A 23,672-nucleotide genomic window follows, 5' to 3' on the forward strand; every position below is an offset into this window, starting at 1 on the left:
CAAATTATATTTACCAGCTTTCAAAAGTCAAAGGGTTTTATTCTATGCAGAGGGCAATACACTTATTTGATGAATCGTAGCATTTTTGTGAGATTATAAATATACCTTCGGAACTAGTTTAGGACGTAGTCTATTATAAATTTTTACCTCAACTTGAGGATTGAGATTACCCGAGAGCTGTTTCCACCCAGTCACTGGCATGGAGTGCAGTGGGACGCCAAAGCTGAACTAGCTGTACCTTTTACCGTAAACGAACTCAACGAAGCGTTGAGTGCCCTAAAGACACCAAAGGGTTCGGGACTCAATGGAATACCATCAGAAGCGGTGAAACGCATTGGCAGTATGGAGCCGACGTGGCTTTTGGAACATATCAATGCACTACTTGAAACTCAACGATTTCCGCCAAATTGGAAGATCTCAAGGCTCGTGCTACTCCCAAAGGGGAAAGACAAGTATCGACCTGTTTGCCTTCTGTCGTGCATAAGTAAATTATACGAGAGGCTTCTGAGAGGGCGAATAGACACAGAGATTGAAGGGTCAGTCGGGCTGTCACCCAGGCAGTACGGTTTCAAAAAGAACAGCTGATGGAAGTCTTTCGGGAGTTGCGCAGGGTGGAGGTTAACCAGAGGTGGGCAATACTACTGTTGTTTGACGTCCGGAATGCTTTCAATACATTAAAATGGAAAGAGGTAATGAAGGCTTTACGAGAGAGAAGGTGTCTGAGGTACTTTATGAATTTGGTCTCCGACTATCTGTTAAAGAGGAAAATTTTGGTAGAAAAAGTAGTGTAGGTTGACGTGACGGACGGAGTGCCACAGGGGTCGGTCCTAGGACCCACACTGTGGAACTTGGCATATGTCAGGGTTGTGAGGCAACAATACGGAGAAGGTGTAACCCTTTTCGCATTTGCGGACGACCTCGCTATGCTGGTAGTGACTTGGGACAGGGAGGACCTCATCTTTGGTGCACAGCGTACATGCGACCAAGTCGAGGAATGGATGACAATGCATGAGCTAGAACTGGCTGCGGGTAAGATCGAGGTTATAGTTCTCAAGGGACCAAGGAAAAGGAACGGGATAACATTAGAATGTACAGGAAAGAGAGTGGTTCCAAAGTAATGCGTGAGGTATTTAGGGGTGACTCTGTGTGAAATGCGTAAGGTATTTAGTACTGCAGTTTTAACAAAGGCGTACAGAATTCAGCTCACCCGAGCAGATAGGAAGAGTCTATTGATGGTGGCAGGTGCATACAGAACAGTATCTGCCGAGGCGCTGGGGGTTATCACCGAGTGTATTCCGAAACACGTGCTAGTGAAGAAAAGAGGAAGAATATACGAGAGAAAAAAATGAAAACAGTAACAGAACGTTTAAAAAAAGATGAAAGGAAGAGGTCCATAATGGTGTGACATGGCTGCTTCAGGGCATACTTTTACAGATTTGGAAAGGCAGAAAATGACAAATGCCTGTACTATGAACTATCAGACACTGTCTCACACACTCTATTGATATTCGATAGATGGATAGATAAGAGAAGCCTGCTTGAGAGAGAGCTAGGAAGTAGGGTGCAATCAGTTACGGAACTGGTGGAGGAGATGCTTAGGTCGTCAGATCGGTGGAGAGCAGTTCAGAGATATGTGAGAGGAGAACGTTGGACAGAAAGGAACAAGAAGAGAGGCGACCCGAATGGAGGCAAGGTGCCCAGGCAAGCAAGAAGATAAGGCAGAATGATAAGGGGCGAGATTGAACAAGAACAGGGAGGAACAGAGGGAGCGGAGAATTCAGTCGTAGTAAGAAACTGCTTGAATGTGTGAATGGGAGATGGGTTATTTATAAAATCGGAATTTACGATCGGCTAGCCTAGCTGTAGCTAATTGGATCGCCAACCTTCGCAGGGAGACGGCACAGGAAGAAGAATCTTAACAAATAAGATTATTATAAATGTTTATATTTAATTTTGGTAGATAATGGCATGAATAGTCATCATATTTAGATCTAATATTTATTATATTTAGTCTGGCTGAAATTTTAGAGATTTAATTTGTTTAACGTTCACCGATTTATCCAAAATGTAGCAAATATTTATTCCACATATCTGGAAATAATGTTTATTTACTGCGTCGTTAAAATATTATTTTCCGCATTATTCTTCGTGAAATTGAATCTACTGAATGACTGATATTGATAATTGAATCGATAATGTTTTTATGATGTTCAATTAATTTGCTGTTAACAATGTTCCGATTTTTTCATACTTATTAACAAAAAATCGAATGCTACGGCTTTACACATATAGATCGGAAATACTATTACCTATAGAAAATATTGTTAATTTCATTATTAAAGGTAGTTTTATAGCGATACAAGTTATGAAATTATTTCCCACGAAAGAAATTCGCAAATACGAACATAATTTTGCTTAGGGGAAGGAAGGGTAAGTTTGCGAACATAAGACTTAAAATTGTGCGGTCGGCGGACAAAAGCAGACAAGTCAAAATATGAGTTTTTTTCAGTAAGTGAAAAAAACTATCTTAAAATTAAATACATAAGTAAATGTAGCTTTTATTAATAACAATTATCTAAGACATCTATAAATCTGAAGCAAGGAGACTTCATCTATACCCCAATGATGATTGGACAGAGTTTTTAATGTTAAGATTTCATGCTCTTAGTCTTGAGATCTTTTAAATGGCATTTCCAAGTAAGTTTACTATCGAAAGTGAGTTCTAAAGTACCATTTATGGTAATTTTAGGATTTATAGTACTGGCTGTTCTGCGAGAAAACTTTATGTCTTTTCAAGTTAAATCCACTTAATGAATTCCATTCAAGTAATTGGCCAGTACCATTCTGAAGCAAATCAAGTGGCAACGGTGTCTTTGCCTCGACAGAAAATTGTTAAATCATCTGCGTAGAGTGCAAACTAAACTGAAAGCTCAATTTGTTTTACATATATCGTTTAAAACAAGTATAAAGAGTGTAGGACTCAATACAGACCCTTGGGGAACGACATTAGTTTGTTTGAAAGTCCTAGAGATTTTGCCATTTTCTCTTACGTAAAAGATTCTATTTGTTAGAAATTTATTAATAAATGAAGATATATTTCCAGATGTACTATACTCCTCGAGTTTAGTTCTAATAAGACGCCTGTACAGAGTGTCGAATGTTTTTTCGATATCAAACGAAACAGCGATTAGGTCTTGTTTGCACTGGAAGGCGTTAATGATTGATGTTTGAAGGACTGCTAGATTGTCTGCTGTATTTCGAGGTGTCTAAAACCTGATTGTGCAAAATTTATTATTTTATATTTTTCTAGGTACCACAGGAGTCTTTTATTAATCATTTCCTCCATAAGTTTGCACATTGTACATGTGAGAGAAATCGCTTTTTAGGAATTTGGACTGTGCTGTTTTGAGTAAGTATGGCAGAAATTTTTGAATAAATTTTCTTTCCTGTCATGTGTTTCCAAATTTTGCTGGAAGGAGTGTCAGTATTAATTTATGGATGAAACGTGTTTTTTCAAAAAGTCTTTTTTGCTTTGTTTAATTGATCATTAGTGGCGTTACAACTCTTTATGAGCCAAAGCCTTCTTCAGAACAATCCTCCATTCGCCCCTGTCTCTGGCAACTCTTCTCCATGCTCTAATTCCGATAGACTTCAAATCATTTTCTAGGTTGTCTTGGTACCTAAGTCATGCTTTGTTTAATTACATACTTAAATTTGGCTCTCAGTTTTTTTTAATTTGAATAGATTTGCTTTAGTACTGTCTCTGTGGTATTTGTTTAATGCTGCCTTACTTTGTTGTATAGCCAGAGAGCATCTTTCATTCCACCAAGGTGTTGCTTTATGATATGAAGAAATTGGTATTTGTCGAATATTTGCTTCGGCAGTGGAGATTATACAGTTATTGAAAGCAGCAATATTTTCATCTGCATTTTCTGATAACTGAAGCTGATTTACTTTGCTTTCAGTATATAATCGAAAGCGATCTCAGTTGGCTTTAGAAGTGTTACATTTTTTTAAGGTGTCGAAATGTTTTGCTGATTTTTCAGATAAGATTTAAAATAGGAAAATGATTACTGTCATAAAGATAGTCAACTGGTTTCCATGTAAGGTTAGGATATATTCTTGGGTGGCACAAACTTAAATCTATTGAGGAAAACGTACCGATAGCAATATTAGAATGAGTTTTGGAATGATTGGATATTCAAGACATTTTCGACACTCGGTCGAAGGTTTTTTTGGAAACCACCAATGTATTGTGGGCATTGAAATCTCCAACAAGAAGGAAAAGTAAAAGGAGTTGGTATATGAGACCCACTAAATCGGCTTCAGATAAACTATAATTTGGAGGAATATAAATACTACAAACTAAAATTTTATTTGGACACCAAATGTTAACAGCAATAGCTTCTCGGTTTGTGCAAATGGGAAGATTTGTGGAGTAGAGATCATTGGATACGAATATGGATGTTCCACCGCTAGCTCTAAGATAGTCATCAAGAACTGATATTCTACAAAACAATTTACAAGTCTTTTGTGGTCAGATTCGTTTCTAGACATACTATGTCAGCAGTAGTATCAAGGATTAACTTTTGAAAGTGTTCAAGTCTAAAACCCAAGTTTCAAGGTTTCATGGATAAAACCCATCACAATTCCATTGAATTTGATTGAAGTTTACTAAAATGAGGATCTGAGAGATATTCCTCATCCTGAGTTCCAATGATGACAGGGAATTTATACTTACTGTATCTGCTGTGTCAGACCGAAAATCTTGTTTAAGTTTTTTTTATATATTCTTGTAAATCTGTTTAATCGATTTAATAAATAATTTTTTTTTCATTTTTTAATTATATAACAGGTACTTACCATTTTTTTGTCTCTGACAAAAAGTCTTGAAATCTTGAAAGTCTCTCAAATGAAAATCTAACTCTTAATTTTCAAGAGGGTATTTTGATTTTACTGAGCAGTAATATGCTGAAATTTATTATACTTATCTATTGTATGTGATGCTTCTACATTTTTCTTCTCTTGTAGATACTTTAATGTATGCTATTTATTTTTCTTTTCACTTATTTACCACTGATGTTCATTGTCTGCCACCCTTTATAACCACTATTTGTCTTATTAATGTCGCGGTAATTTATACCCTTATAGTGTTAGTAACTGGCTTGTTGGGACGTCCAGACCAGTGTGAGGATAGAAATACCAGCTTACCGTTTTCTCCGAAGACAAAACTTGACACGTTTTTAAAGAATACGTTTTTATTTTCGTTTCACCTACATTCTAATCTATACAAACTATTGAGTTAGGTTAAACCACCGGACTGACTCGACAAATCGAAATATGGTCATTATATCATCTATTTCTGGAGCAGGGTCTTGTATGTATGTTTTGCTGAGGATTGATTATGTAAGTTGTGTGTTTGTTTAGTAAGTGGGTTAACAACATTTATTTCTAATAAGAGAATTATGTAAGATTCCATGTTCCTGATAAGGGAGAGCATACATACTTTAAAACCTCAGGTCCCAAAAACACTGAAAAGATCTATCTTCTTCTTGCAGAGTGCCTATCCGTTACGGATGTTGGCTACCAGAATGGCTATTCTAACTTTATTAACTGTTGCGGTAAAAAGTTCTGTAATCGTAAAGTTGTACCAATCTCTGGGATTGCACAGCCACGATATTCTACGATTCCTGGGCCTGTCTTGTCGTGCACCTTACCCTACAGAATGATTGAGAGCAGGCTGTACCGAGGTTCGTTACGCATTACAACTCTGCCCGTCCAAGAGTTTCTTAATATGCATCTGTAGCACCACATTTTAAATGCTTCAAGGCGCTAATCTTGCCATCTAAATCCTTACTTTTATCTTCGTCGAATGGTTCCATAGATCATTCAAATTTGTGCCCAGATGACATTAATTGGTGACCCGTTTTATTGATTGTTGGTTGACTAACTGATTTCTGAACCTTTTGTTAATTAAAGTGCAATCGATCTGATTTCGAACAACATTTTGTGGTGTTTCTTGAGATGATCACAGTGCATACAGTCTTCTCTGTGGTAATCTGAAGTATATGTTGATAACTACTAGTTCCTCTTCCGCTGCAAAAGTCCTCAGTCGGTCTCCGGGTTCATTTCGATCTCCTAGACCCCACGGTCCTATTATGTCTCCGCGTCCTTGTCCAATTTTGGCATTAAAATCGCCTATTGTTGATATTTCTTTTCTTTTTATTCTTAGTTGTCATGATATAATGAATGCTTTTATTTCTTCGTCTGTTTTATCTGCCGTGGGTGCATAAAGATTAATAAATTGGTCCACTTGTTCTCCACTAAATTTAGTATCGGCCATCTTGAATGTATATATAACTGATTAATCAGTACGTACTGGGGCTCGGTGTGAACTCGACTCATATACTAACTTGTATCCGAGCAGTAACAAACCAAGAGTATGTGTTTATATTTCTGAGATTGTGTCTGAATAGCCAAACTCAGATCCGAGTGCTCTCTCCTTAATGTAAATGCCGATTCTCATATTCAAATCCGAGTAAATAAACTTATTGTTAGAGTATACGATATCAGTAGTAAAATAAACAATAAGAAAGTACGTATTTAATGTTCAAGATCAGAAAATAAAAACATAAAAAGAAAATCTCGAGAACAATAAATAACAATAATAATCCTTATGAAAACATGACAATGTAACTGTTTTATTTAGTAAGGTTTCGACTTTAAAGATTCAAAATACAATCTAAGTATGTACATAATTATACATTACAGAATTTCCACAGTCACAAACTTTCTTAGTGAAAAATAAATTATTTTATCATTCCTTGCTACTTCCGAATCATGCAAGATAACTGTATGTGTCTTTCTGGCCATCAGTTCTTTCCAAATATTCCTTTTCGATTAGAATATCTATACATTTCTGAAAAAGAAAAGATATATAAGATTAATGGAATGTTACGTAATTGTGGACCAAATAAACGTTGAATGAAGATTACTTTAATAATAATAAAGATTGTATGCTAAACATACAGTGTGTATCGACTAAATGGAATAATGTTTCGACTTCCACTCCAATATCGGTCTCAAAAAAGATTATTATAAAAAATTCTGCGAAAATGTATAACCAAAGTTATTTGTTATAGGTTATGTCATTGCCTCGATCTTGTAGGAACCAGCGTGTAAATGACCGACAAAATCAGAGGGTGGTGTCTTTGCCGTAGGAATATTAAATTCTAACCGATTTGTATTTTTGTGTAAACTGTATCGTAATAATTGTGATTGTGTAACGTAAATTGTGCAACGTAGATTTGTTTTGTGTATTGTGTGTTGCATATGTATTGCGTATAAGATTATAGTTGATATTTTTTCGATATCCTCTTACTCCGCTATTGTTGGTACATTTTTGTTGCTGACGTCTTTGTATTGACAACCAAAGCCTGCTACATTCTGCTGATGGGCTTGCTACACATTTTTCTTCGCTAAGTAGAGGATGTTCGTAAAATGTCAATGGGTAGCCAAAACCTTTTTTAGGTTTTTTCTCCTGAAATGCATTTTCATTAGAGCAAGTGCTTCGGGCTATGTCATATAGAGATCTGATAATTTATTTTTTGATGTTTACATTGTGTTTGGAGTGGTAATTTAAATAGCTGCGCATGTGAGTTGGTTTTCTGTAGACTTTGGTTGCATATCCTGTGTCTTCTTTTGTGATTAGCATGTCCAGAACAGGAAATGAATTATTGTTTTCTTGTTCGGTTGAAAATTTGATTGATTCTTCTTTATTGTCGATGGAAATAAAATATAACAAATTGCTGATGGATTTTCTGATGTGATTTTCATTACAACCAATAATTTTGGTTTAATCCCATATAAACAGAATATTTAAATAATATATGATACCTTAACTTAAAATTATGATTTCCCTTACCTTAATAATATGAACTCTTGGTTTAAACCTCGAGGATAGCTGATTCAAAACTTCGGCTACCAATTGTTGATGTTTCAACACCTTTCTCGTTTTCATAATTCTAACTATTGCGGCTTGTATCAACAATTTTCTATCCTCTTCTATGTGTTTGTGGGTCGTTTCCTGCTCCAATTTTAATTCTGTTTTCATAGGAATATTTATGTTTACTCGAAGCTTCTTATTTTTAAATCCTAAATTTAAACAAACCATCGAATTTAAACCGAGTTCATTTTCGTCGTCATCACAATTGAGTAGCTTAGCCTTAAGTAGTATTTGTACAACTTGTATAAGAAAGTCGTTTTTAATTTGTGTATTTTCTTCTAGTTGAGCTATTGTCCACGAGTCGGCTACGTTGTATTGCAGTAATACTGCCATTTGAAAAGTGCTGGCTTGTAGTGTATACCTAAAAAAAATAATATGTTTATTTGCCTTATATTCATATAAAAATACTGGGATTACTCTATTAAAAAGGAATATGTATTTGGATTTATTACTGGATTTGGAGGGGCATAGCATTGCAAAACATCGCATACGAAATATTGGGAATGCATATAAAGAGTATACTACAAAAAAAGAATGGAAGATATAATTGGTGAATACCAGACATGTTTTAGACAAGGAAGAAGCACAAGAGAATAGATTTATACCCTTTAATCAAGCATTTGATAAAGGAAGGAACTGAAGAACTAGAAATAAGCAGAAAAATTATTAAAATGATACAACTAACACTAGAATAACAGAAAACCAAGTAAAAATAAATAATGAAATATCAGACAATTTCCTAGTAAATGAAGGAGTAAGGTAAGGCGACCCACTTTCATCTATTCTCTTTAGTCTCCTGGAAAACGTGCTGCAGGAAGACAATATAAATAGAAAAGGAATTATATATCATAAAAAGCATCATTGCCTGGCGTTCGCTGATTATATAGCAATAGTAGCGAGAAGTAAACAGGAAGTGATATGGTAAACTAAAGAATTAGAAGAAAAAGCCATAAAAATATATATTAATGACATAAAAACAAAATACATACATGAAATGCACAGACCAAGAATATATAAGGACAGTATTTAACAGTACAAACAAATAATAATACATATAGATTTGAGGATGAGATGAAGCCTACAGAAAGGTGCTTACCTGACGAACTAGAACAACTGTAGAGAATTACCAAACAAAGAGAAGAGAAGAAAAGAGGATACACAAAAGAAAAAAACGAAACCACTTAAATATGGAACTTAAATATATAGAAAATCTCAACAGACAAAAAGAATTCAGAGCATTCTATAAGAAAATTAACATCAACAGAAAAGAATTCAAGACAACCACAAGACAATGCAGAAGTCAGAATGGCGAAAGGGTACAAGGAAAGATGTATTGAATAGATGGGTGGAATACTTTAACCAGGCACTTAATATAAAGGAAGAAGAAAACCTGGAACACGAAGACCCTAAAATATCCCATGAGCTTATAGTCTATAATATCAACATGCGAATAATTTGGATTTAATTTATTTGAAAACATCAAAGTACTTTAAAAAAATGTGTTACAATAGAAATATAAAATTCTTACCTATTTTTAAAACAATTTGTATTGAGCTCTCCTTTAGACATATTATACAGCCAATTTAGTTTTCTCCCTGAATGCTGACCTGAGTAAAAATTTGTAAACCTATGTACGCTTCGTTCCAACTGAAAATAAAACATGTATTTTATTAAATTTAATATACTCACCATGTATTTTATTAAATTTAATGTAAGGTGTGTCTCACTTAAACTGGAAAAATCCCTTTCAAATTTTGAAGTTCTAGCCAATTTCAGCAATTTTTTTAATATTAAATAGTAAAATATATCAGAAAGTAGAAACCCAAAGATTTCTTGGTTGACGAAAGCAAACTTAACTATCCTTTCTTTAATAAAATATATATTTCAGGACTAAATTTTAAAGGTTTATTAAATTTTTTACTAATTCGTAGTCTCAAAATAGAAAAACTTTCTTTGTCGAGTTTTTTAATAATAAAAAAAAACTGTTACGGTTTTTACAGATATAGGCACATAAGTGTTCCTTACAAAACACAATACATTGATTGCAGCAAGACGGCTGCCCAGCTCACAATTCACGGGAGGTGTTAGATTTTTAAAAAATTATGTTTCCAGGTAGAGTTATTAGTATAAAAGTATCATAAAAATGCCACCTCGCTCTCCTGATCTTGCACCTTTAGACTTTTTTGTATGGGGTTATGTGAATCAACAAATTTACCGACATGAGCGTGAAGGAAATCAAATCATAACACCCGAAATTATGTCGAACACCAGAAGGAAATTATACAATAGATTGGGCTATTGCTTGGCTGACGTGGCGGACTTTTTAAAAATTTAATTTAAAATAATTTTAATTAAAATTATGAAATTGTTATTTTTTATGAATTGAGATTAATGTAACTGTTGATTTAATCTAAGATATGAACCTGCTTTTGAATCTTGTAATCACATCGTTGAAATATTTCCCCAAACAATCTAAAAAATAAACTTTCTTTCGGCAACAATGTGCAGACATGACTGTCCATAGTGCTTACGGGTTTATCACAGAAATGTGGTTACATGTTATTCTCTCGGACATGTAAGTCTATATAATATATTTTATCAGTTCGTTACTTTGTCTTAATGCCCTATAGTCAAATTTTTTTCCATACCTGTATAACCTATCGACGCATACTTATAAAACTCACATAACTGACACTTTAAACCAGTAGCGTTCGCGCTAGATGTCTTTAACTTCATATTTTGATACCGCGCGTTTTTAACAGCTGGCAACCTAAATTTGCGACCATTTTTTTGGCAACCCGAAAATTTTGTGAATTAATTTCTAACAAATTTTCTATTTTCAACTGCGAAAAACGATGCAGCCTACAAATTAAAATAAACCTTTCAAATGTTGTCCAAAGTACATATTTTATTACTTAATCTTAAAAATGGTTAAAACGGGTTAACAACTAATTTTATAGGTTGTTTCCAATTTAAATGGATCAAAACTTTAATAATTGCTAAAACAGCAGTTTTATGAAATGTAATTCAAAAAAAGTAATATTCATGTAAAATAGTTTAAATTATAAAAGATTAAAGTTACTGATCTAATAAGCACTCACCTCGGAGGGTAAACCAAATGTAAATGATTGTTGAAATGGCCAGGAGCCCGAAGATAATACTTGAATAGTAAAATCAATTCCTAAAGATTCATTTGACTTGAGTAAGTGATTTCTAAATTGTTCATTTAAATCTTTTGAGACTCCAATGTCCTGTGAAGAAAACGAAAAAAAAATAAAAATATCGCTATATACGATATAAGTCTATATAAAATATAAGACAATGAATAACAACAATCACACTTTTTACACTTAAATAAACGAGACCCTTTGATTGTAATTCTATAAATATATGCCATAGACGTATAATACAAATTGAGCGCTACAATAAGTCCCGTTCCCCCAGTGTGACAGAGTAAACTGACGCAAAATAGTCCCGACATATCTTTCTAATGGACCGGATTTATCGACCACGTGTGCTAAATAACCAATGCGAAGGTCCCGTGGTCGATAAATCCGGCCAATAAGAAAGAGTCAGGCTCAGTCCATTTGTATTATTATGTCTATGGTATATGCTGTACTTTTAACCTCAAAGATTTTATATTTGTTTATAAGCCCTCTTTTCCAACGTTAATTGGACTCTAGGCTTATTTATGCCCACTTTTCTTCCGACAGTGTTGCCACGTATCCTCTAGCCTTTTTTTTCACCATCAATCTGATTTTCTGGTGTCGGGTAACTCTTGAAACTTTTAAACCATTCATTTGATTCTTAATTTATTTTCAACAATTATTCTCTGTCCGAATACTTGCGTAGTAATCTTTGAATGTTACTCGATTTGCACTACGATATATGCCGCTTGTTAAAACAATCAAACCCGGTGTGAAATAAAGGCTTTATTGAATTAAACACAAAACTACATGAATACTTGAACGGTAAGGCGTCCATCCCACTTAAAGTTGTGTTGTCTGTCCCTAACTCTTGAGAATATGGATGTCGACACTGCGATGTGGCCACTAAAAAAAAGTAAAGTTGATGAAAACATATAAGGGCGTGAACCCATTTTTCCCAGGCATTCGATGCATTCTCTTTTTCTTGTCCTTCAGCCAAAATTTCCGACCTTAGAGAATAATTGTAGTGTGAACTACACTAAAATCTTAGTATTGTCGTACTTATTTTACTTAACCTAAATATTCCCTTAACATAAATATATCCTGACAAGGAATTTACTTGTTTTAGTACTTTTTAATACAAAAAAACTTTGTTTCGCAGTTTCTTCTATAATTAAGTTGTAGATTATTTGTGTTTGTTGCTTTGAATAGGTTTTAGTGCTTGCTGTAGAGCCTCTTTTGGATTTTAATCCATAACCAAGTCCTAATATTTTCTAACTGGCAACATTACTTTTCTTATTAGTTTTAATTTACTAAATAAAATAATTTTACTTACTTGGAACATCCTTTGAAGTTTAGACGTATATTCAAACCCGCAAGCTTGTTTTAATTTTGAGATCATCGAAGCTTCAGCATCGTCACTAGCCGACATATGCTGCACTAACCTTTTGGCCAACATTTTACTATAGAATTTTTGAAAGACGTCCTTATCTTCTATATATTTGAATACTACCATCTAAAAAGAATATGTTAATTTAGCAAATAGTACAAAAATTCGATAATGGGGGTTGGCATGAGGATGGCGCGGGGATTGGCGCGAACATTTCTGACAGAAGGATTTTGATTGACGGGTGGAGCAGACGGTATTTTCTTTATCAGAGCTCTCCATGTCGAAGGTAACCGTATCCCGTCATCTCTTTTATTGATACAATTTGGTTCTGGAGTTTTCAAAACCAATTTTGTGACCTGTATGAAGATGGTGTTGACCTAGAGCTGAAATTGAGTCGAAATTACGAACAGAAATGGAATGTTTATAAATCCTATTTTGAATTACACGATTTGTTTGGCCTATATAGGATCGGGGCTGTCTGCACAAAAAATTTCATTTGGTCTAGGTTCTAGGTTTAATTGTACTAACCGCGGAAACCTTTCGGAACAGTGTATATATATATATATATATATATATATATATATATATATATATATATATATAAATTTAAACAAGCTCTACAAACTTGGAATATAGTGTAAAAAATTAATGGAAAACTCATACATATCAGATATGCAGATGATAGTTATTATGATATTGATTGGTGACATAAATGGACTGCATGGCCTTTTGAATACTATAGGACACGATGGAACGAGAGATGGTACTAAACATTGCACACAAAATGAATGATATAGCTCGGAAGCGCATTATCAAAAGTTACGTATGGTGTCCTCTCTTATATTATGATACCGTGGACGGCTATGCAAATAAACGAGGCAGTTCTTAACAGAGCAGACGCAACTCGTAAGTTAATTGAAAGAATCAAATCTAGAAAAATAGCATATTTTGGACACATATTACAGAGAAGTCGCTATAATATTCTCCAATGGATTACGATGGGAAAATTTAAAGGACGAAGAGGGATTATTAGACAGCTAACCCCTTGGTTAAAACGGATCACAGAATGGCCCGGTATAACAAGAGCATAACAATTGTTTAGAATAGCCTAAGACAGAGAAGGTTTTGCTATGTTAATTGCCAACTTTAAGGGGACTTGATAAGGCTCGCAAAGGCACCTTGACAGTGGCATGTTTAAAAAGACATCTAACCAACATGGAATAGATTTTTCTCATGGGATAACTTTTTAGAGCACAAACAGAATGAAGTTTAGTTTATATCTTAATAAAGATTGTTTTTTCGATTGCAGGAAGTATACCATTTAATATCCAAATTTTTAAATCACTTATATCTAGCCAACTAATTTCTGTCTTCTAAAATCTGGCTTTTAAAATAGCCTCCTTAGTCAAAAATCAGTTAAAATGTCAATGTAATTGCCTGAAATCTCTTTATTAATGCTACTTTCTCCTAAACTGAGTATGTTTTATGAACTTTATTGTTTTTTAAATAATAAATCATAAAATAAAAATTTTGACAAAAATCAAATATTATCTAACTTCATTGTGACCACACGCAACCCGTTATACACATTTTGCACTACGTGTGGCCCAACTTTTACAACAATACTTTGGTAAATGTATATTTTTAATATGTGTTTAATTCGTAGAATAATTTTAACATTTGTTTTCAATACAGATTTCAGACCTTCTACATACTCATATTCTACAAATAGTATCTCATGACTTATGATATAAAATATTTAGGGAAGCAGGAATTTAACAGTTTAGAATTTCCCATTGAGTTTCCTATGGCCCGTTTGACATTTCATCACCAGGTGTATTGCTAAATTTATTTTAAATTTGTCAAGTTGGACTAATAATTTGGAAAACCTAATGTAAAAACATATATTATAAGAATGAAATCAAGTTGATAAGCTAAATTTTGTTATTTAAAAGAGTTCTTAATGCATTACCCTATTTTGATGAAAGAAAACTTGTTGTTTTATCAGTTGATAGTTCATAAGAAAATATGGAAGACAAATATTACAAGATGGTGTACGAGTGGCTTATGCTTCGAAAAGTTTAAGAGATAGTCATAAATATTATGCTCAAATAAAGAAGCAATAGAGAATTATTACTGGATCAATTACATCCAAAAGCTATTTAACGATGAAAGAGAAGAACTATCATTAGAAACCATAAAGGATACCGGACCACCAATATTACGGGAAGAAGTCATCTGTGCAATCAAAAACACAAGCGAGGGCAAAGCTACCGGACCACATGATGCCCGTCGAATTATTAAAACTCACTGATGAAGATGTTATTGATGTAATGGTTGAACTCTTTAATCTAATATATCAGACTGCCCCAATCCCCAAACAATGGATGCAATCGACCTTTGTAGCAATACCCAAAAAGTCAAGTGCAATATTCTGCTCAAATCACAAAACAATAACTTTAATGAGTCACACACTTACAACATTTTTGAAAATAATACACAACAGAATTGTTAAAACTCTTGAATATGAAACTCTTGAAAGACGAAGAATATCCTGGCTTAAGAACTTGAGGAAATGGTTTGAATCCAGTAGTGCAGAACTATTTAAAGCGACAGTCAACAGGATCTGCATAGCCATGATAATTTCTAACCTTCGATAGAAGATGGAACTTAAAGAAGATAATTATTAGGAATTGTTTTTGGATATCAGCGGTTTCCGCAATTTTAACGCTCTAAGGTTTTCATGGTAGAATAGGATTATAAGCCACTTCAGTTTATATTTCGCAAACCGTTGGAAAATGTCGATTGAGATTACAAAAAGTTGCTGTTACTTATTTATTGATTTTTGTCTAAAAATAATGACCAAACCCAATCTTTTTCAATATCAATAAAGATAAACCAAAGAATCTTTTAGGATCTCCCGAAATTTACTTACCACTTGATTTAAAGTATCTTCGAGCTCAGCCTCTTCAGCGTTTTTATTTGATTTTTTCAATAAAAGATCACAGTATTTTGCAAGTAGTTCCGGAGACCTACTGCTTGAATTAGCTTGTTTAGTGACAGCGTTGGCATTAATGAATCTGCCGCAAGCCTTATCCAGGGCAGCAACGAAGCCACTGTCATTACTAAACGCCACTAAAACTAGAGCATTATATTTCTTGTGCACTTCTAATATCGTATTGACGTAAACCTTAGGATCCTAAAAGAAATCAGCAAATAAATATTAAAATTAATAAATAAAAGATTTATTATGTGCTACATTATTATTTAATGAAAATAAACCACATTTTTAACTGAAAATCTTCTTTTTAAGGTAGGTACCTTCTTCATTACTGAAGGTTGGGGACTATTGCAGCAAATTACTCTCTATCTCAAACTGATGAATAAATGTCCATATATGTCTAGTCTCTTACATTCTTCAGCCACGATCATTTTCTTCTTCCTGGACATCTTTTTTCTTCCACTTTCCCTTCCATTGTGAGTCGTAGGAAGTTGTATTTTTCTCCTCTGTAAATATGTCCTAGAAAACTCGTTTTTTCTATTTATTTTTTTATAATGTTTAGGAGTTCTCTTTGTCCCCATCCTTCTCAGCACCTCATTGTTGGTCACGTGCTTTGCCCAAGAGATCTTCAGCATCCTACGAAAAGCCCACATCTCAAAGGCCTCTATCTTATAAGTTTCTATTAGTTCTGTATGTTTTACTCACATAGAGGAACACGTCTTTTCACTTATCTCGTCATAGAGGCCAAATAATGTCCTCCCTTGTACCAAGCAACATAAGAAATCCAAATGGATTGTCGTTCAGGTTTTTAGGTGAACATCTATTTAATTTATTTTCTTGGGTATGGGTTGATCTAAGCCAGTCTTCTGGGAAGATTCTGGAGGTATATTTGTTCAGTAATAGATTTTTCTTGGATTTTCTTCATTGATAAGTTTTATCATCTCTACATATATATATATATATATATATATATATATATATATATATATATATATATATATATATATATATATCACTTAGACCTAAGGTCTTTCGTGGAGTTGTCATATTGATTGATTTTCTAACTTCTAATGTTAATATATCAAATATTGTTGTTTGGACTGTATTCAATTGAGAATATGTTATATTCATATTATAATAATATGATCTATTTTCAGTTAAAATTGTGGTTTTTTTCTCATGTTTTCATAGTTTAGTGTGATGAGGAGTAGTATTTAGAGTCCTACAAAATATAAAATTCACTAATAATAGATTATATGATTAAATATTTAAAAATAATTGGGCAAAGATTAAGAAATATACAAAATTGTACTAATGTTTATATTGTTTTATCTTTCTAAATATAAAGTGATATATTTTCTCCAAAATATAATACTTTCATCATTCAATCTTCGCTTATCCACTGCTGGACATAGATCTCCCTCATAATTTTCCATCTATTTCGATCTTGTGCCTCTTGCATCCAATTCCTATGACAACGTTTTAGATCGTCAGTCCAACGTGTTGGTGGAAGACCTCTGCTTCGGTAGGCATCATCTCTTGGTCTCCATTCCAGTATCCGCTTTGTCCATCTATTATCTGTCATTCGAGCCACGTGACCTGCCCAGTTCCATTTTAGTGTTGCTACTCTCTCTACTGCATCAGCCACTCCTGTTCTTTGTCGTAGCTGGTGATTTGGGATCTTGTCTCGTAGTGAAACGCCCAACATAGCACGCTCCATCGCCCTTTGACACACACGGATCTTTTGAACTGTTCTCCTTGTCATGGTCAACGTTTCCGCACCGTAAGTTAACACTGGCAAAACACACTGATTAAACGTTTTTCTTTTAAGGCATATTGGTATATCAGACGATTTAAAAATATGGTTCAGCTTGCCGAAGGCTGCCCAAGTCAGTCTTATACGACGGAGAAGCTCAACGGTTTGGTTATCTTTTCCTATGCGAATCTCATGACCTAGGTATTTATAGGCCATTACCTGGTCTATGGATCTTGTTCCTACGCATATATCTTCGCTGACTACAAGATTTGTCATCATCTGGGTTTTAGATATATTTATTTTCAATAGCGAGGAAAGGTAGAGCTGATTTAAAAGTTCTTTGGCCTCATCTATCCTATCAGCTATTAGTACAATATCATCTGCAAACCTTAGATGGCTAAGCTTTACTCCGTTTATGTTTATGCCCTTGTCGGTCAGTTTTGCCCTTTTACATATATATATTCCAAGAGCGTAGTGAACAGTTTCGGCGATATGGTGTCCCCCTGGCGTACTCCATGTTGTATCGGGAATTTCTGGGTTTGACGATCACCCACTCTAACACTGGCTGTTGCGTTTTGGTATATGTGTTTAATTATATTTATATACCGATAGTCAATTCGGCATTCTGTCAAGGCTTCCAACATTTTTTGTTGATTTACGGTGTCGAATGCCTTTTCATAGTCGACAAATATTAAAGCTAGTGGTTTATACTAGCTAGTATTATAAACTAGTTTATACTTTATAATACTTTACTATATCCGTAATAGTCTTTTATTCACAAAATTTTCATCTCAGCCAACTTATTATGATTTTAGTTAATTCTTATAGACTCTGGTTTCGATTACGTACGTGAATAATTAATACATATGCTCCCATTGAAGATAAGGAAACCAGAGACATTTTCTATAAACAACTAACCAAAGAATATGAGAAAATCCATAAATACTATATAAAAATTGTGTTGGGATATTACAACAACAAAATATTTACAAGAATGTAGCGGGAAAACCGTTATCCACTCTATTCTTCTTTATGGTGCCGAAGTTTGGACTGTTAATGTTGAAATGATGAGAAAGCTGAAAGTTTTGAGATGTTTTTTAGAAAAATTTTGAAAATACCATGGACCGATCATATTATGAACAAAACGGTGTTGCACAGAATGGGGAGTGACAAAGAACTTTTGAACGCTATTAAAAGAGGACAGCGTATTTGGGGCACATATTTAGAAATAAGAAGTATTAGTTGTTGCAGCTGATTACGAAGGGTAAAATCGAAGGGAAAAGGGGGTCCTGGCAGACGACAAATATCCTGGCTGAAAAACATTCGCGACTGAACCGAGTTAAACACATAGACGCTTTTAAGAAAAGCAGAAGATAGAGACAAACAATGGTTATAGTCAACCTTCATTAGTGGAGTCTGCACTAGAAGAACAAGAAGAAAAAGCGGGAAAACCTACTAAACATGAAAAAGTAATGATAAAGGGCAAAGGCCACTAAGTTTTGCAATGGAACAAAATATGGGTGCAAGGAGTACATAACTAGAGATAAGAGATATCTATAAAAAAAACGTTGTTATGATCAGACGTGCATAAAGTGACATGACCTAGGTATTTATAGGCCATTACCTGGTCTATGGATCTTGTTCCTACGCATATATCTTCGCTGACTACAAGATTTGTCATCATCTGGGTTTTAGATATATTTATTTTCAATAGCGAGGAAAGGTAGAGCTGATTTAAAAGTTCTTTGGCCTCATCTATCCTATCAGCTATTAGTACAATATCATCTGCAAACCTTAGATGGCTAAGCTTTACTCCGTTTATGTTTATGCCCTTGTCGGTCAGTTTTGCCCTTTTACATATATATATTCCAAGAGCGTAGTGAACAGTTTCGGCGATATGGTGTCCCCCTGGCGTACTCCATGTTGTATCGGGAATTTCTGGGTTTGACGATCACCCACTCTAACACTGGCTGTTGCGTTTTGGTATATGTGTTTAATTATATTTATATACCGATAGTCAATTCGGCATTCTGTCAAGGCTTCCAACATTTTTTGTTGATTTACGGTGTCGAATGCCTTTTCATAGTCGACAAATATTAAAGCTAGTGGTTTATACTAGCTAGTATTATAAACTAGTTTATACTTTATAATACTTTACTATATCCGTAATAGTCTTTTATTCACAAAATTTTCATCTCAGCCAACTTATTATGATTTTAGTTAATTCTTATAGACTCTGGTTTCGATTACGTACGTGAATAATTAATACATATGCTCCCATTGAAGATAAGGAAACCAGAGACATTTTCTATAAACAACTAACCAAAGAATATGAGAAAATCCATAAATACTATATAAAAATTGTGTTGGGATATTACAACAACAAAATATTTACAAGAATGTAGCGGGAAAACCGTTATCACTCTATTCTTCTTTATGGTGCCGAAGTTTGGACTGTTAATGTTGAAATGATGAGAAAGCTGAAAGTTTTGAGATGTTTTTTAGAAAAATTTTGAAAATACCATGGACCGATCATATTATGAACAAAACGGTGTTGCACAGAATGGGGAGTGACAAAGAACTTTTGAACGCTATTAAAAGAGGACAGCGTATTTGGGGCACATATTTAGAAATAAGAAGTATTAGTTGTTGCAGCTGATTACGAAGGGTAAAATCGAAGGGAAAAGGGGGTCCTGGCAGACGACAAATATCCTGGCTGAAAAACATTCGCGACTGAACCGAGTTAAACACATAGACGCTTTTAAGAAAAGCAGAAGATAGAGACAAACAATGGTTATAGTCAACCTTCATTAGTGGAGTCTGCACTAGAAGAACAAGAAGAAAAAGCGGGAAAACCTACTAAACATGAAAAAGTAATGATAAAGGGCAAAGGCCACTAAGTTTTGCAATGGAACAAAATATGGGTGCAAGGAGTACATAACTAGAGATAAGAGATATCTATAAAAAAACGTTGTTATGATCAGACGTGCATAAAGTCAAAAAAATTGACCAAGATCTTAGGTTTCGAAAGACTGAGACAAGAAAAATAAGTATAAGATATGCTATAAAAAAATAATTACGAAAAAAGGACTTTTGAATTAGGTACTATAGTCTACAAAGAAGAACAGTTTGCCAAACAATAATAAAAGCAACCACAGAAGCAATCCCACCAAAACCAAATGGTTACAAGATTTTTTAATAAATTTATGACGAAAAGCTTTGTCGTCAAAATAATTTATATCAATTTAATTGAATTATAAAAGAGTTTTTATAATAAAACAAATTACTTACATTAACTGCACTTTCTCCACACTTCTCGATTGCAGCTAAACCTTGTGCAGCTATGTGTTGTTCCAGTAACGTTTTCAGCTCACCGAGACCGTCTGGAATCCTAGCAACTAAGCTGTACATCCTACCTAGATCGGCGTCTTTGTCATCGTCTAAAAGTTGCTGGAATTCCGAATGGAACAGTTCCAAATGTTTCTGAATAAGAACACGTTCACAAGTTCCTGCTAATCGTTCACTTGTTGTTATATGGAGGTAGTTTTGGACACGTTTTTGTTCTTCTGCAAGCCTTTGCTCCGCCTGCAATACAAAATGAATTATATATTGTATATGTTGGTAAATTTCTCGTCGTAACCAGCAGATGCCCTAAAGCTATATTTCGACTTGCGAAAAATACACAAAACGGAAACAAAGTAACTTGTTTTAGGTAGTTGCAAGTCACCATGATCATAAAACCCAAATTGGCAACGGCATTATCTCTTTAACATGCAGTTTTCCGCAAACCCTCGCAAACAGATAAGTATCTAAATGCTTGTACATTACTTCCCATCAAAATCATAAGGAGTTGCCAAAAACCTGATTACAAGATTCTTACGATTAAGTAATGACTCAAGCAAACAAAAACGGAGAAAAAAAGCTATATCTTTGGGCAGAATATTAATAAGAACGCAGTATAACAACGAAAAACTTGCTGATTACACATATCAACGGGTCTGGATCACTTAAGAGATCTGACACAGAAAACAGTCGAAGAATTATTTCAAGTAGCTACCTAACGAAAAGCATTATAGCAGTTTGATAACATGATGATACCCAACGCTTAAAGACAGGCATGGTACAAAATGTAAAAGAACATTTAATGTGATTTGATAATGCTGCATATAAAAAATTGACAAAACCAAGTTATTTACAAGAGGTATAAAGTATTTAGCTATTACCAAAATGGTGTTTTTATACGTTTACCTACGCTTTAGGAAAGAATAATAAAAAAATTTTAAACTTTAATAGCAGCCATTAATAAAATTTTTTGTTAATATGTAAAAAAAACTTACCCTTTTCATATATTCAGTAACTGGATTTTCGGACAAGAACGAAGTGCTCTCCCTCATGTAAAATCGTTCGGTATCTTCTAGAAAAACGTTTTCAAAACTGTCCTTGTAAACACTCAAGTTAGGCCCTTTAGCTCCTGGTTCTTCTTCATTTAAACCTAGTTCTACGTAACAATTTATTACACCAGATACTAAACGCGTGTTAATTGTTTCGCCGTTCCTTTCTTTTTCTATCAGTTTGAGAACTGCGTTGGTAACCTTGAAAATAAAAATGTTTCTTTAATAAGGAGTATAAAAAATAACAACAGTTTGTTAAAAGTTAAATATAATATAGTAGCTATAACCTTTCGGATGATCATATACATACCACACATACAGTACCTGGCCAAATTATTAGGCCAAGCATTAAAAATTTGCATTTTTTAAAATTAATAATTTTTATCAACAGGAATGTTATTATTTTTTCGCATAGCAACATTTAATATAGTATGGTAACATTATTGTACTATTTTAACGTTAGCAACATCGCCCTATCCGCCATTTCTAGACAGCATTGCGTCCTGTCAACTAGTGTGCATTTTATAACCTCAAATACTGCCTGTGAACATTTGAATTTTAAACGGTTTTGAGCTGAAATTTAATTGCAGAGGTGCGTGATTTATCTTTTTTTTATTATTTTTTATATTATAACCATAGGCAGTGAAGTTATTGGTATAATTAAGGATATTATACATTTTTGTTTGGACTACATAAGAAGATCAAAGAAATATCGAATATACACAAAAGCCACCACAGAACAAGAATACGCAACGACAGAAACGAATACATAGAGTCAGAAGAGGAGATAGCAATGGCGTGGAAAGAATACGCAGAAAGACTTTTTAATGAGGAAAGACCAACACAACCAACGCGCAAACTTCCTTCCGAAAACTTATCAGGGCCATCAATAATGCGAAGTGAAATAGAATATGCAGTTAGAACCACAAAGATGCATAAAGCAACAGGTCCAGATGAAATTAATATAGAAGCAATAAAACTACTAGACGAGGAGAATATCGAAATCTTGGTAAAGCTGTTCAATAGAATTTATGATACTGGTTACATTCCGCGAGAATGGCTGCAGTCATCCTTTGTGATGATCCCAAAAACAGCTAATGCCACAAAATGCAATGAACACCGCTTAATCAGTTTAATGAGTCACTTGCTGAAACTCTTCCTTAGGATATTACACTCAAGAATGTACAAGATACTAGAAGAACTTAGCGGGTCAACACAATTCGGTTTTAAGGGAGGACTAGGATCAAGAGAGGCAATTTTATGTTTGAACACCTTAATACAAAACTGTTTAGATCAACGAAAAGATGTCTACCTCACCTTCATCGACTACGAGAAGGCATTTGACAATGTTAAACATGATATCATGATGGAACTACTACATAGGGCCAACATGGACCAGAAGGAGATCAGAATTATTCAGAATCTATACTGGAACCAAATGGCAAAGGTGAGGATTGATCAAGACCAATATACGGATGAATTTGAAATCCGGAAAGGTGTCCGCCAAGGCTGCATACTCTCTCCGATGCTTTTTAATTTATATGTTGAAAATATATTTGCGGAAGCATTAGAAGACACGGAATTAGGCATTAAGGTGAACGGCATACCAATTAGCAACCTACGCTATGCGGACGACACAGTGATTATAACTGATAATTTGGAAGATCAGCAGTTATTACTTGATAGGGTGAATAGCATAGGTAAAAAATATGGCCTCAAAATCAACATTTTGAAAACGAAATATATGGTCATTAGCAGAAACCCTCCAGAAAACCCGATAATATGCATAGGTGACGATCGCATAAAACGCGTGAAAACTTTTAAATACCTTGGCACCACAATCAATGACCAATCGGATCCACAACAAGAGATAAAAACCCGAATACAACTGGCAAGACAAGCTTTTGTGAAATTCAGACCGCTCCTATGTAATCAAAACCTAAATTTCGAAATACGCTACAGAATGGTCAAGTGCTATATATG

The 23,672-nt window shown here is 34.2% G+C and overlaps 1 protein-coding gene across 5 annotated transcripts in view; it reads right to left on the reverse strand.

The window, feature by feature from the left end:
* Positions 1 to 6,588: 6,588 nt before the first annotated feature.
* The window catches only part of Cul1 (cullin 1), a 30,955-nt gene continuing 13,871 nt past the window's right edge, over positions 6,589 to 23,672 (reverse strand). For all 5 annotated transcript variants that reach the window (XM_072535580.1, XM_072535581.1, XM_072535582.1 and 2 more), the window contains 8 exons: positions 21,636 to 21,890; positions 20,590 to 20,883; positions 15,477 to 15,740; positions 12,488 to 12,667; positions 11,107 to 11,256; positions 9,534 to 9,652; positions 7,925 to 8,366; positions 6,589 to 6,919 (listed from right to left, as the gene is read on the reverse strand). In XM_072535580.1, coding sequence (XP_072391681.1) covers positions 6,839 to 6,919; positions 7,925 to 8,366; positions 9,534 to 9,652; positions 11,107 to 11,256; positions 12,488 to 12,667; positions 15,477 to 15,740; positions 20,590 to 20,883; positions 21,636 to 21,890 — 1,785 coding nt within the window. In that variant the 3' untranslated portion in view covers positions 6,589 to 6,838. The remainder of the gene's footprint in view (positions 6,920 to 7,924; positions 8,367 to 9,533; positions 9,653 to 11,106; positions 11,257 to 12,487; positions 12,668 to 15,476; positions 15,741 to 20,589; positions 20,884 to 21,635; positions 21,891 to 23,672) is intronic.

Source organism: Diabrotica undecimpunctata, chromosome 6, assembly GCF_040954645.1.
Source record: "Diabrotica undecimpunctata isolate CICGRU chromosome 6, icDiaUnde3, whole genome shotgun sequence".
Classification (NCBI taxonomy): Eukaryota; Metazoa; Arthropoda; class Insecta; order Coleoptera; family Chrysomelidae; genus Diabrotica; species Diabrotica undecimpunctata.